The sequence below is a fragment of the Lepidochelys kempii genome, chromosome 2, assembly GCF_965140285.1.
Source record: "Lepidochelys kempii isolate rLepKem1 chromosome 2, rLepKem1.hap1, whole genome shotgun sequence".
NCBI classification, from domain to species: Eukaryota; Metazoa; Chordata; order Testudines; family Cheloniidae; genus Lepidochelys; species Lepidochelys kempii.
The window spans coordinates 159188480-159204804 of record NC_136381.1 but is presented as its reverse complement, the minus strand read 5'-3'; the positions used below and the strand labels follow the sequence as shown (position 1 = coordinate 159204804).

The 16325-nt window shown below is 40.9% G+C and overlaps 1 protein-coding gene across 1 annotated transcript; it reads right to left on the bottom strand.

Moving 5' to 3' along the window:
* Positions 1-16325, bottom strand: CHMP5 (charged multivesicular body protein 5). The gene is made up of 8 exons (XM_073332613.2): positions 16148-16325; positions 12569-12673; positions 11197-11243; positions 9148-9241; positions 8997-9068; positions 5895-6003; positions 1688-1800; positions 1-1147 (listed from the first exon to the last, which is right to left on the bottom strand). Exons 1-8 carry the CDS (start codon positions 16214-16216, stop codon positions 1097-1099), a joined length of 660 nt encoding a protein of 219 aa, XP_073188714.1. The 5' UTR covers positions 16217-16325; the 3' UTR covers positions 1-1096.

The window sequence follows — 16325 nt, the reverse complement described above, 5'->3', positions numbered from 1 at the left end:
TTTATGTTGGAAAAATATCTTTATTAAGCATAAATAAGTTTCAGTTTCTGTACAGCAAACATTTGTATACTTCATTCCTGATAAAAGTGGAAAACTATCTGGGCCAGACTGAAAGACAGTCTGTTACAAGACTTGGCAATACAACCTTCAGTAGAGGAGATCTGAGTTTGAGAGTACTCTCACTCTTCTGGCCAATGGGTCCAAAGAAAGGAAGATGGCCGTTTGTTCTATAACCACTTTTTGCTAGACAATCTATAGAGCAATAATAGAGAAAGTAGAAATGCCTCGACTCATGACAAGAGAAGCACAGCAGTAGCAATGGTCTTAAAGAAATGTTATTTTAGAATTCCAAGAGGGAGATATGTGAAAGGGTGGAGAAACTTGAGGATCATAACCAACCTCCAGCTTTAGACTAAGCATGTTAAGGGAGGGCCCATGCTCAAATGCTGAATGACACTGATGGAAACAAGGGACAGGTTAAAACTACTACCAAAAACACCACACAAGAGGATAAGCTACTCTATGGTATAAACTTTTATGTCAAAATGGAATACATAAGGTTAAAGATAACCTTTGTATATATTTATTTGTTACAGTTATAATTAAGAGTTACAAATACAATATCAAGTCTCAGAACTGAAGTATTCTTAAAAATGCATCCATTGGTTATTAAATCAGTACAGTAAGTAATAAGGAAGCTATCTTACAGAAGGTAAGCAGCCACATAGCCTTAGTTTGTTTCAGAAAACAGAAATGTAATACAAATCAAATCAAGACAAAGCTCAACTATTAACAGCCACCACTATTTTTCATGTACTACTTCTTCCATAAAACACCGGATACTCAAAACCTAGTAGACTGAATGCATCCACTGAAGGAAATTGTGCCAATTTTACTCCTCTAATAGAAAAGTCAATAGTATATCAACTTTCTTCCAAGAAAGGAAACACCACCAGCCATTCATATTACATTTTAAGATGTAGTGATATTAAGGTTATACTGAAAAGGCAAGTTTTCCAGGATTTCAAAAACTGTTTTGCTAATTTGATTTGTAAGAAGTAACTTGCCATTTCCAATGTGCTCTAAAAATGCATGTTTATGTAGCAGGGATCTGTGGCAGTCCAAATTCATCCACCAATACACCATCCTATGGAAAAAAAGATATAGTTTAATCAATTATGTATCAGTCTTTAAGATTACTTTATAGTAGGAGTTACAAGACCAAATAGGAGCATCAGTATTTTCTGTAGCCAACCTCATTTACTGATTTTATTATAGCCCAAAAAAGTGAAAATTGAACATCAATCAGCTGACATATGCTTACATACAAAAGCCATGTGAAAAAAAGTTGGAAAAGCATGGGAAATGCTGGTTTAGGTTTACTTGAAAAAACATGTAAAAGTGCTAAGTACACTATGACAGCCCTTTCAAATAATTACAGTCAGGACCTTATGGGGAAATAGATTTTTACAGCAGAAAGACATTAGGTTGTACAATAAAGTTGGCCCCCCAAAGCATACAAGGGAAATCTATACAAGAGACTATCCTAAGCATCTCCAAACATGCTAAGCACAATTCTGCTCCACCTTTAAGGCTTTCCATTAAGCAACAGCTTTATCAGTTTCATGAGTGACTGATTAAAACAAGTTTTACTGTACATTTATTAAATGAGAGGGAAAAGGCCCACCTTGTTTTTTGCATCAGTAGGGGTGCCTTCTGGAATTGCTGGAGCAGATGCAGCTTCATCTAAATAGGAACTGTCCTCATCAACTAAAAGCTCATCACCTAAGGCATCCAGTTCTGAAATTGAATTACATTACATATGTTATAGCTATACAAGGGCTGAAGGACCGATTGATCATGGTGATGTTAAATTAAGCAAGGGATTTCTTTTGCAAGGAAAAAAACACATGTAAAGTAAGTTACTGGGGGATGTGTTAAGAACAAAACCAGAGCATCTGCCCTGGCAGACGTGCCATAGGGCAGCTGGAGGAACACACAAAAGGGGCCTGTGACATTTTATGCCTTGGGGGAGCACCCTGTAACCCCCATATTCCTCATTTCTATACAATCATGATCTTACATCTAAAGCATGCCTTGTAAGGTATCAGGGGAAAGGTTATGATCTGCTGAAAGTCATTTCTCTATCCATATATGTATACCATTAATGCATATGAAGTTATGAGAATTCTGTTGTATGGCTGTCACTAAAACATGCTGTAAGTTGGGGAATCAGCCACATATTAGCTCCCCAGAGGCAACAGCAAGGAAAGTAACCACCAGGCGGGGTATCAATCAACCCATCAACAACCATCGTCCCACAAGGGAGCTACAATTCAATGACTCCTGTGCATGAGACCACACTAGGGGAATTCCTCAGCCTTGCCTGGAGACTCAGCAATGCCCCCAGACATGCCCAGACTTGTGTTCTACAAGCACATGGACTGAGGGTATAAAATCAAACACAGGGGGCCCATGCTTGGCCTTTCTCCCTCACCCACCTACACTGCAAGCAACAAGGACACTCTGAAGACTCCAACTGAGGGGACTGGCTCAGATTTCAAGGGTGAAATCTGTGTACCATGAACTGCAATATCCAGCGGGGTGAGGAAAACCTGTTTAATCTAGTTGTTGCCCAGTATAATAAGGTTGAGAGTTTAGATTGCATGCTTACATTTTATTTTGGTAACTAACTCTGACTTTTTGCCTATCACTTAAAATCTATCTTTTGTAGTCAATAAATTTGTTTTACTGTTTATCTTTACCAGTGAGTCTGCCTGAAGTGTGTGGTAAATCTGCTCAGGATTTGCAAAGGCTGGTGTGTGTCCACTTTCCATTGTGGAAGTGGTGAACCAATTAATAAATTTGCACTGCCCATCTTGAGCAGTGCAAGACAGTATATTCCTGAGGTACAGTGCTAGGGGGATTTGGCTGATGCCTTTTCCTGTGTGATTCATGAGTGGCTCTGGGAGCATTCATGCAATCTAGCTGGGTGGGAGAGTTCCACATGCGGTTTTCCTGAGTGATAACAGCACCTGGACGGGTTTGCTGCTGGTCACTAGCAAGGCATTGAGAGACACAGCCCAGGCTAAAGAGGGTTAAGGGGGCACAGCGGTCCCACAGTCCCAGGCTGCACCCTTGGGGAATCCCATCCCAGTGGCGCGGCGAGCAGGGTGAAATACACAGCTTGTTGTACTGAGCAAGATTTGCATTTTATACACTGGTGTAAAGATCTTACGTATGGTGGCTAACGACAGTCAGGAGGAAGCTACCGGTTTGTTATTTTCTGTTTGGACGTAGGGACAGAAAAGCAGGAAAATGACTGAAAGCAGTGACGCAATTGGAAGTTGGAGCTTTTTAAGCTGCAGGTTGCAGAAAAGCAGAGGGAGAATCAGAGATTATTGGAACTGAAAGAACTGGAGATAAAGGAAAAGCGGGAAGAAAGAGAAAGGAAGCGAGAGGAAAAAGAAAGAGTGGGAGCAAAAACACCAACTGGACCTGCTAGAGAAGCAGAACCAACCAACCCCAGCAATACTCATCACGCTACAAATCCACAATTGGGACATTTATGTCTTGCATACAATGAGGCAGATTATATTGCTGAATATCTGACCACATTTGAAAGGCTGCAGGCAGTGCATGAAATCCTTGATGCCAAGAGAGTTCCTACCCTGATTGCAAAATTAACTGGTAAGGCTCTGAATGTATCTAATGAAATGCCTATTGAGGATGCTTTAGACTATTGTAAATTTAAAAACACCGTTTTGCAACGGTTTCAGATTAACCCTGAAACATATAGAGTTAAATTTAGGACTCTTAGGAGAGATTTTGGTATGAGTAATGGGGAACATGTGAACAAAATGAAAGATGTGATGGGAAAGTGGGTGAGGGGCAAAGGTGTCACCCAGCTTTGAGGGAATGTTTGATCTTGTGGCTCAAGAGCATTTCCTAGTCATATACAAGGCTGATGTAAAGCGGTGTCAATGGGACAAAAATGTAAAGTCTGTGGATGAGATGGCATCTCTAGCTGATGCCTTTGAACAGACCCAGGCATCTATTGAAAACAAACCACTGAAAGAGGTGTCTAAAGCTGGTGGAAAGGGAAGATCCCATTTTATCCCCAGCAAGAGGATGGGAGTCTGGGTACTCACCTCCCCAAAACCATTCCTCTAACCCTCATCCCAAATCTCCTGTAAAAACAGAAGAGCCCAAAAGGTGCTATCAGTGCAATTCCACTGATCATCTGAGGAATAAATGCCCTATGCTAAGAGGAAACAGGCAACCAATAGCTCATGTTAGTTCTGCTGTCCTCCATACAGAAACCCCCCAGGCAATCAAAACCTATCATACTGATTTTGTGAGATTAGCTTCTGCAGAACCAGATATGGAGCATGTTTCGCTTGTCCAAATTAATGGCAAGGAATGCTTAGGGCAAAGGAATACAGGGGCCCAGATCTCTCTGGCTAAGCAGAGTATGGGCCATTATGTTATCTGGCCAAATGGCAGAGATTGTGGGGGTGGGCAAAAGCAGATTCCTCGTACCACTAGCCAAAATCCATGTGGCATGGGAAGGTTTGGAAAGTGTTTTGACTGTGGGGGGTAATGGAACACCTTCTAGTCAACCTGCTTCTTGGTAATGATTTTTTCCGTGTAGCTCAAGTGAAAATATTTGCCTGCAGCAGGAGGGAGTTTTATGCTGGGACTCCTGAGGGAAAGGGTAAGGTTTCAGGAACTGCTGAGAGAATGGGAAAGAGTCTCCTTGATTCTTCTGCAGCAGGGGGAAGCCACATGCTTCCAGGTGGGAGGCTGGTTGAGACCAGTTCCTGCACTGCAACTGGAGGCAACACCACATCAGGAAGGGATGGGGGTGTAATACCTGCCAGGGAGAGAACTGTCCAGGTTGTTAGTTGCCAGCAAGTTGCAGCTGAACCAGAGATAGATCCAGCTCTAGGGAGCATAGATAAATGTGTCCCAGAGGGCAGCCCAAAGATGGGGCAGGGAATCTCAGAAACCACTGAGTTGGGTGAGGATTCCCGTGACTCTGTAACACAGGGCAGCCACATGCTTCCAAGTATAGGAGGGGCTGAGATTAGCTCTTGTCCAGCAGAAGGCAATATACCCTCAGGATCGGGGGCAGAAGAGGTATTGTCAATGGCTAAAGAAACTGTCCCAGTTGTCAGCTGGCAGAGTTTGCAGCTGAACGAGGGATAGACCCCTTCCTAGGGAGCACAGAGCAATGTGTCTTAGGGAGGGGCCCAGAGGAGAAAACTGGGGAAGGAATAGTGAGAGTACAGAAATGTCTCCTCACTGATCACTTGGGAGAGGATGCCCAGGACAGAATGACTGAGTCAGCATCTGTGCACCCAGGCTGCACCCCAGGGATCCTGTCACAGGGCCAACTGACAGAATCCCTCCACCAAATACTACTCTGAAAATGAAAACTTATGGGACTTCACAACAAAGAGGACATGGAAACAGCGGCCCAGGATCGACAGGGATGGTGGAGCATTGTTTGTGCACTAAGCAACATCTGACAATGCAGAGGGGATTCATATTCAGAAAGCTGAGGGAGAGGGAATCTGCTCCAATAAAGAAGCAACAACCATCTATATCTGAGCCAACAAATTACTTAACAAGACAATTAGTGATACATAAAAGCACTAGAGAGAAACTAGAATTAACCCCATGGAAAAGTTTTCTTCAGTAACCACAGAATTCTATAAACGTCAGTTATTTAATACATTAACTTGTGCTTTTGCCTGTGCAGCTTCTGAGTTAAAAATAACTGGCTACCACTAATTCCTTGGGGTGGGGAGGGGGGGTGGAAGGGCGGGCAAGAAATTGTGCTCTTGCAGAAAACAACAGTACCACTGAATTTCCCTATACTCACTAACCTGCTTCCAAATCATCTTCGTCAATCTCTGGTGTTCCATAACTACGACCCAGTGCATCCTGGATTTCACTGGCTTCTTCCATCATATCCTCCAATTGGTCTTGTATGTCCTGTAGTAGCAACAAAGAAGTTACACTTGTCCCAATTGCAGAGTTACAAGCGGATTCAACTATAACTATACACTGAAATTCAGAAGTGACTCAGGAGCTAATGATGCAGAACAAGCTCCTCTGCTGGGCGATTTTAATTTATAAATCCTGCTTGAAATTGTTATAATAGAATATTGTGTTAACTATGCATTTGGTGTAACCCTCTGGGTTCTCAGCAGTTAAAAAAAATAAAATATAAATGGACTGAAATAGAGGGAGGGGAACTGGCACCAAAATCTCTGAACGTAGCAGGTTCTTTTATACTTCTCCAGAGTGAATTTAAAAGACTTAAACTAGAATCTAGTATTAGCTAGCAGAAGGAAGACATGAGGCACATACTAAAAAGCAAAACCAAACTATATTTTTTTAAATTTCATACACTGAACTCTAGTGTGGAAGTGCAGCGACCATTTTTTCCTCACTTACATTCATACCAAATGATGAAAGTCTCCTGGCATGCTTAATAGATTCTTTGCGTACTAAAAACGGACAAACTTCCAAGACTGCAAATGAAGCCAGTCAAAATCAATGGCAAAGCCATATTAGATGGCTGGACGTTCTAGAATGGGGTCAGAAGCATCTAGAATGGGCTGAAAGGACATTTAAAGCATGAGAGATCAGAGCAGGAATGTTAGCTGTGAAACTCATGCCACTGATGAAGGGGGGAAGTCGGGATCAGAAGTAGTTGAAAGAGTGAAGTGACAGAACCAACATGGATAGGAAGAATGGGGAAATGTGATTAGATAGGATTTCACAAAACACACCAAAAACCAGTAGATTTGGGAATGGATGTTCCCAGAGAAAATACTACATCTGGTCAGATATTAAAAGCCACACACAAAGTGATCAGCCCAGTGACATTATGGGACAATCCAAAGCATTATTATATTTAATAACAGAGTTGAGAAGATGGAAGTAGTTCCACATTAGGATGATTGTCTCGTTAGAAGACAATGAAGTCTTTTCCACAATTCCAAGTACAGTATTATATATCAAACTCTTGTTTTATCAATATTTTCAGCTCAGACACTTGGGTTTTTAACAATTTATAGACAAGGAAGAAGAGACCCAAAATTGAAAGCCATAGACACATTTATGTTCAGTGCTAAGGATATATCCATATTTGTAACTAACACTTATTAAAGACGCTAATTGGGAGGCCTGGAAAGAATCAACCTCAAGTACAGAAATTTGAGGAAGCCAGAAGCTTATCTGGGTGTTCTAAAGAATGAGGACTAACTTGAGTTGTGCCATGATGAAGTCAATCAATTACAAAAAAAAAAAAAAATACAGATTTTAGTGTAAATCTTACACTAAATGCTTATGCAGATAAGACAACAAGCCTTGCCCCCAAAGGGCTTACAATGTAGACACTGTACCTAAACAAAGAAACGGTGATAGAGTACACCAAAAAGATGATGTAGCAGCCACGTTTAGAATGTGTTTTAACCTTTGCACTTTTATTTTTGGGGCAAAGTCATAGTTATTTAGTAAAAAACTTCTTAGGGAAGGACTAGGCCTTATAGACCTCTTGGAATTATGTTTTCAGAAGGTACCAGGAGGAGAGGTTGGGAACATGGAGAACCGATTTGGAAGGAGGGAAGTGTTAGGGGACTTATTCCTTCACCCACTTACTTCCCTGGTCCTTCTCGCATGAACAGAGAGCAACAATACCCAAAGTCCAAAGGTGCAAACAATTCGATGTTTATTGGGGTGAACTTCCAGCAAGCATGATTCCAGTGTCCTTCCCTAGTGTCCCCCTTCCCAGCTCTGACACCACAGAGCCTTACACCTACGTCCCTGTTCCCATTCCTGCCCCTAGCCAAACATGATTCCAATTTCCCCACCCCCATTCCCACCGCCACCCACTTCCTAACTGACTGCAGACTATATAGTAAAACTTGAGTTCTGCTTACCTTAACCAATCATTTTACTGAAATTTAACTAACCAATCCTAACATATCGTAACATGATTATGTAACCAATTATATCTCATCACCTTAATTAGTTTACACCCAGCAAAATTAATTATACAGCAGACAGAAACTATCACAGAACCAGACAGAGATTATACAGACAAACAATAGCAAAGTGGGAACTATAATGACAAAACTATACAGAAGTGAGGATTTCACATCCAGCTATTGGTAAGTGAGTTCTTGCCAGACAGGATGCTATCAAACTAAAAGTTTCCTTTTACATCTTCTAAGCACTCCCCTTTCTCTGGGGGCGATAGGCATTATCACGACAGGACTGTATTCCTAACAGTCCAATAGCACCTTCTTTCAATGTGACTAGTTTGGAATGTGAGGAGGTGACCAGTCGCTTCCCAGCTTATGGCTGCCTCTGCTGCTTAGCCAGAGATCTTAGCCTAAGCACAGGGCCTCAGACTGTCACAGTAAGAGAAGGCTCTTACACCGGCAGACAGTGATTTTGATTCTCTCTTTTATACCTCTATAACAAGCCAAGTACCTAAATTCTTAGGGTATAGGCCTTTACAGACAGGCCTGAATATCTATATCCTAACAGGAAGTAACAAAGTTAACATGGAAGAACATTAGGAAACAAAAGTGGGAGGAGGACATAACCAGAGCAGATCATCATAAAGTTTGGGAGGAAAAAGTGGCTGGAGCAGAGATGTAGTTCCAGCGGGATAACTCAGAGGAATTGAAAGCCAAGTGCTGGGTTGTACAGTCAAAGGAATTAAAAATCCACATGATGAGGATTAGCAGCATATAGAAAATTAGATCAGTTTCATCTTTAGCAAAAGCTGTAAAGCTGCCCATTTCTGATGGAAGCAATCAGCTGTGCATTTAGCTCATTTTCACTGTTCTCTCTGGTATAGGCAATGAATGTTTAATTCCAAATAAACTGTGTGTGCATGGTAATAGCCACTATTTAGCATTTTAACAGCATATTTAGATAGCTTAGTAGCAAGCAGTACAAATGCTCACCTCAATGTGATCAATTTTGACTTGCTTATAAGCCTTCTTCATTTCTTTCACCCCCAGTTTCATAGCATCAACCTAGAAAGAGTCAAACAAGATGCTTGTATCTACTGCAGCACTTATAAATAAAGTAAACTTGAAATGAATGAACTGATACCGTTGTCTTTGTGTCCTTAAGTGATTGGATGGTATAATTGGCTTGTTCCATATTAAAAGACTGTTGTGACAGATTATCCCGCTGTTGTTCATACCTGTTAAAGTATTACAGTAATGTTTTAAATACAGCATTTGTATGTCATACAATTTGTAAGTAACCCTAATGAAATTCACAAGATACCTAAGAGAAACAGTACTTTTCAAACTTGGAAACAAAAACAGAAGGCAACCTCTGCTCTTTACTTATTTGTAAATAGTATTCAGTAATAGTCATTTTAATTTTGTTCTAAGGGCCCTTGAACATGACTATGTATTTATGTCTGTTACTTGATAAAGCTATTTCTGAATGCAGAATTAAACGTTTTCCTTAGATGGCTGCATGCATGCCCATGTTTACACAGTTTTATATACTGTGCTTGGTTGGGATATAAATTGACAAATTTGGGATGAGTGCATTACAGGAACTCCTACTTAACGTTGTAGTTATGTTCCTGAAAAATGCTACTTTCAACGAAACAATGTTAAGCAAATTCAATTTCCCCATAAGAATTAACGTAAATAGGGGGACTTAGCTTCCAGGGACATTTTTTCGCCAGACAAAAGACATTTTATTTTTATACATATATACACACACACACACACACACTATAAGTTTTAAATAAACAATTTAATACTGTATACAGCAATGATGATTGTGAAGCTTAGCTGAGGTGGAGGAATCAGAGGGTGGGATATTTCCTAGGGAATGCCTCGCTGGTAAATGATGAACTAGCACTCGGCTGAGCCCTCAAGGGTTAACACATTGTTGTTAATGTAACCTCACGCTCTACAAGACAGTACGAATGGCGGGAGGAGACACAATAGACCTGCAAACATCCCCTGCGGAAACTGAAGATGAACGCATGTTATCCCACTGGAGTGCACCACTCCCCAAAGTGCCGTGGTGTGTGTGAGTGAGAGTGGCGCATTGCCCATTCAAGTATGCTGACCCTACTTTAATTACACTGCCTTTTCAAGTCGATCAGCAAGTTGAGACAGCAGCTGCTGCCAGCAAGCTCCCTCTGTCCTGAGCCCTGTCATGCCCCCCTCCCACCCCGGCTCTGTAGAGATGGGGTACAGGAGTGGGGGAGGGGGACACCCTGACATCAGCACCCCTCTTTCCCTCCACCCCCTGCACAGCAAGCAGGAGGCTCCAGGGAGCAGCTCCAAGGCAGAGGGCAGGAGCAGCACATGGCAGTGGGGGGAGCTGAGCTGCCCGAAAATTGATAGCCTGCTGGGCGGCTGCTACACAGGGAACTTAGGGGAGCTGCCAGCCCACCCTGGTTCCAAGCCCCCACCAGCTAGCTCCAACGGGCTGCTCTTCTTGCAAGCAGTGGACAAAGCAGGCAGCTGCCAAACAACACTATAAGGGAGCACTGGGCAACTTTAAAGGAGCATGTTCTCTAATAGATCAGCGACATAACAATGTTAACTGGGATGACGTTAAGTGAGGAATTACTGTACTTACTAATAGCACAGCAATATGGGTGAAACGTAGTTCACCCATAGTGTGCTCTGATTGGGTCCAACCGGAACGTTAAGAACACCAGCAAGACCCAAGGGGCTATTGATTGTGCATATAAAGAATTTACTGTGATGCTGATTCATGCATGCAAAGTAGAAATGTATATAACATGCAGCAATACCTATATATAAGCAAGACAGAAACTCGAGTGTAACTTCAGTGATTTCCCAGGATTTCCTAGTCATTTTGTTTTAATTCCAGGTGTACAGTACTGCACGTTATATAATATTATGTGTACATTAAATACCAAACCTATTTATATATTGTTATACAAATAATGCTAACACTGACATTTTTTAGCTTTGATACTTCAAGATCTAAAACTGGATGTTTATAAACAGCTGGCTGCAATTTCTTCCATGATTTGTTTGCAAGAATACTCACAAGAAATGGCACAGAAATGGAAGAGGAAGTGCAAAATGTGCCAATCCTCCCCAAACCAAACAGTATTTCACTAAATAAGGATGAAGAGACTTTGAAACTTACATTCGCTTCTGCTTTAATACTCTCAAAGCCTTCTGTTTTACCATATTCTGAAAGAGACATGAGAGCCAGATGTTAGTAAAAACAAAAAGGTAACAATTTAATTGCTCTGGGTTATATTATTACAATATTTAATGCATAATATTAATTTTTTTTACTGTGAGAGGTCCTTTCTTTAAAATTGTGAGAGCTGTTAAACACAGTTAACAGTCACAATGAATACTCAAAGTCAGGATTGAAACAGGCATATCTATATGTTGGTAATAATGAAACCCCATATAACTTCTGTTTAAATAAAGGAAAAACACACTGAAAAAGCAGAACATACTCAAATAAATGGCAAATTTCTCTGAACATTACCTTTCAAAAACATTTCAATGGTCAGTATCAACCAACTAATGCTTTATAAGGTGCTATCAGTATTTCACTACATGCATGAAGAATTTCCATTCAATTTAAAATTCAAAATAAACTAAACTTTGTTAACAGTTGTTTCCTTTAGGTGTTTGCACCGTTTCTCAAGTTCATGGGGTTCCCCCCCCCCCATCCATTTCTGAAAGATTTGGAACCTCCTCCACACGCAACTGAACCAAGGAGACTGCCTGCAGACTTGACCTCAGAGCCACAGGGGAAGGAGGAAGAGAAAGCGAGAAAAGGAACTCAGACTCCCTTCTCCCAAGGGAGCCTAATGGTTTCACAGGGATACCCAGATTGTACTTCTAAGTTCTTGCATTTTCTCCTTGCTTCCTCCCCTCCCCACACCACTGTTCTCCATATTTTGGTTTGCAAGCTCTACCTGAGAGAGCCTTAAAGTAAGCAAACTGGTCCCACTTTCATCTTTACCCCTAACCACTCTGAGATCTCATTTGCATCTCTCAGGAAAAAAAAAAAAAAAGACAGTTTACATTTAGTCTTTTACTGACATTTTAATGTTTCCCATTGTAGGTGTTCAATTTAGTGAAATCTGTGACAACTATGAAAAAGAGAGACAGCAATTAGTGCAGAGGAAGACCCAATTTAACAGCGTGACTGGGTGGCCAGAGTGGCCTACCATCTTGAACAGCTTGATGTAGATATAAAAAGGAGGTAGTAAAAGTATTTGACTTTTTAGCCACATTTTTGAGTTTTACACAGAGTAGCATTATGAAAATGCAACTTTATTTCAAGACTAGCAATGGATATGGCACAGATCTGGGAAACAGCTGAGAATACAAACAAGCTTACAGTAGCCCACTCCCCTCCAAGATTGCAGGAAGCACGTGTAATGATACTTCTAAGAACCTGGAGAACTAGTTATGACATTGCTCCATTATGTGAAAGACTGAAAGTGTGAGTCACTTCACCTTCTCACGTGTACACCAAATAGGATTCTTACCTTTGCAGGCCCCTCCCTCATTTTCTTCATCTGATCTTTATACTTCACCAGTTCTGCATCAAGCCTACTAATTTTCTTGTCAATTGACTCAGCTCTGCTATCCACCTTTGGTACAAGGAAGACAGACAAAAAATTCATTGCTAACACTCAAGATTTTTTCCAGGCACTTGTAGTTCTTGAAGTAAAATGTGCTCACATATACAGATTTGCTGTTATACAAACTAGAATTAAAATGTCAAAAGGTTTTTGGAAAGGACAATTAGATGACAAAAGGTGGCAAAGATTCCTCCAAGCAGCATTAATTAAAAAAACTAGACTTTATTGACTATATGTATTCAGAGAAGTGTCTCAAAGAAAACTTACGCTTTTCATTCTGTGAATTACTACTAGAGAGGGGCACACAATCATACTACATTTTTACTCATTGGTATGACATTAAATTTGCAAATTCAATTTGTATCATAATATCTGAATATAAGTAATCTGTCAACATTTTAATTCTGGTGCATTTATCCTTCTGTTATATACCGTCTCTTTGTTTAGAGAAAAACGGGTCTGCCAGCCTGGAGGAGGACACTGATAATATACTATTGCCAGAGGCATTTTCTATGCAGAGCAATTGATATCAGCTCACTCCACACTAGGGACAAAATGCCTGGTTACAGCTGGCACTGAAAGATTTACTTTAAGCTTTCCACTATGCCAGCTGCTTTACTAAAAAAAGAAAATAAATTGTACAATATTTTTAAAATATTGTACATTTATGGAGCCTTGCAACAACTCTTAAAGGGTCCTAAAGCTCTCCACAAACATCCATCTACCCAACCGTCACAAGGGCGGGAGGGCAATTATTATTTGGACAACTAGCGCGCATCATTCTGGATAACAGGATGATTGTAAATAAGACACTGAGGCAGACCCTCCTAGTCTAGATTCTATGGCATACATAATTAATGTACACAGAACAGACAGAACTTCAGTTTCTACAGTGATGATGGAAAGATTCCTCCATGCACTCTGCAATGTAACTCAGTTTATCTGCCTCCAAAGGAATGACCTGGCTGTATTGGGACTTAAACCTCTGAGTCCAGAGTCTTTAAATTCTATGTTTATTATACAAAAAAGCTTGTGTGTCCAAAGTAGGAGAAAATTCTCCACATAATCTAAGGGGAATCCCAGTTAACATACACAAAGGAGAAATGGGTTTCATTATTAAACCACTTTCTTTCCTGCGCAAGTGAATGATACAAGCACAGAAACACTGCATTTATCTCCAGAGAAAAGGCCCATGGTGAGAGCTAACAAGTTTATTCCAAAACAAAATATTAAACTTCTGTTTCTCATGACATATCTAAGATTCTAGTTATGCCTTCTTGCGCCCCAAACTAAGTATTCTGACTACTTGTCTGAAGTAAACGACTAATTTCTGTTGTTTTACCTAAAAAATTAAATTACCAAACAGGAGTAACTGATAAGAGACAACAATGTACAATCTAATATAAACTGTCAGGAAAAGAAAAGGGTGAAGAGCACTCTTACATTTTTAGTAACTGTTTTGGGATGAACCCTGACTTAACTTAAAATTGAATGACCTCCCTCAATAATTTGCATTCTGTTTATCAGTATATCACAGCATAATTGAACTTGCTAAGGATTGTTCTATTGCGCATTACTTGTAGTCTATGCTGCACTAGGAATTATTTTTATATTGAAAAAGGAGATGGTATTTAAGTCTTGATCAACTCTTAATAAATTTTAATCATGGTCACTAATTGTACCCTTACAGGTTTCAGAGTAGCAGCCGTGTTAGTCTGTATTCGCAAAAAGAAAAGGAGTACTTGTGGCACCTTAGAGACCAACAAATTTATTTGAGCATAAGCTTTCGTGAGCTACCGCTCATTTCATCAGATGCTCACAAAAGCTTATGCTCAAATAAATTTGTTGGTCTCTAAGGTGCCACAAATACTCCTTTTTTCTGTACCCTTACAGTTTATCATCCACAGACACCTGTTCAGTTGTCATACATTGCTGAGCAACTAGAAAAGAACAAACGTAAACATAAAGAAACGTGAAAAGGACTGAGGCAGCAGCTAAGACTATCCATCAAATGGTGTAAAGAAGAGTGTCCAAAATTGATAATGTAGTATTTAAATATTTATATGCATTAAACTAGGTAATTCTGAGAACCTCACAATGTGTACATTATCTTCATTGCTGTACATTGCTCTCTATAGTGACACTTTGAGGCCACTTAAAAAGCCACTAGATCATCTCCTTCCTTATTATGGAATCTGTTATGTACATACTAAATATTCTGTTATGCAAATGTATTCTCTTCAAGAGTGGAGAAGATTTACTGTTTAAAGAATAATTCTACAGAGTACCACTAAAAATCAGACCAAGCACTTTTAGTTAGTAAAGTAATTGCAAGGAGCATCACTCAGTAGGAAAAGTTATCCCAGACACTGATCATGATCATCTCTTCCATTTGTTTATTTGTCCACTAGCATATGTAATTATCTGATTTGCACACACAGTTGATGCAATTGCATGTTATGCACAGTTGAGTGCCTAAATTCTGTTCTTAATAGGACCATCATTAGGTTGAAAAGGTAACAACCCATTGAGATGAATGGGGCAGTTTGTTTACAAGAATTGTTTCAGACAGTCTGCAGATTCCAGAAGACAGTTGTGAATTAGTTTTACAGTTCACATTTGGAAGGTTTAATTGCCACCATAAGGGCTAAAAGTCTATTTGTTTTTAGACTTTTGCTGTTAAATCACAAATGCTGCATAATTTAAATCTTCCAAGAACTTAGACAAATACCTCAAAGCACCATATTATTTTCCTCATCTTTTAATTATTTAATATATAGTTTAAAGGTATGCTCCCTAAAGCAAAAGTTTGTTGGAAGATTGCATTTAATATATTTTAAGGGCCAAAAGGACCACCAGATCATGTGGTCTGACGGCCTAAATATCTTCCTAAGTGTTCTTGCAAGAATAACATTACAACAGCAGTCAGGTACTCAACTGCATGTTTAACTGCTCTATTAATACTTTTCAACTTTTACATATTCAAAGGACAATTAAACAAGCCCATAACATCTCTGTATGCCTTTACTCTGTTTTGCAGCAAGTTCGTCTGTGGCAGAGATTGTGCTAAAAACAATCCCATCATTCTTCACCAGCCTGAGGATGGTACTCATGTGACCGGGCCAGCCTTTGAACTGCATGGTGTGGGCTTCCCGCTGGGCCCAGTCCATCTTTTCCACAATGTGCACTTTGGGATTGGCAGGCAGTGGAGAGTTATGAGAGAGCAAGAAAAGAAAGGAGGGGGGGGGTGACAGCCCTTGGGGGGGGGTGTCAGGTGCCCTCCCGCTCTCTCCATAGGAGTCTCTCTCTCTCTCTCTCTCGTTGGGGGGCGGGGGGGGGCTGTGTCTCTCTCTCTCTCTCGGGTCGCGGTGTGTTTCTCGGGGCGTGGCTCTGCGTATGGGTGTGGCTGGCTCGGGGAAGGGCCGGGCGAGGGGGGGGAAGGGGGGGCGGCCCGCCTGGCCCAGCCCCCACTCACACACTCACCGTCCCGATGCAGTCGGTCAGGTTCGGCGGCGGCACTTTAGGCTTCGATTTCCCGAAGAATCGATTCATCGCGGCGGCCTCAGAACGGGACAGACACAACCCGGAAACGCTCCGTCTCGTCGCCGCCGCCGCCGCCGCCCCTCCTCCCCTCGCTGCCCTTCGCTCTGCGCCGGCGCTA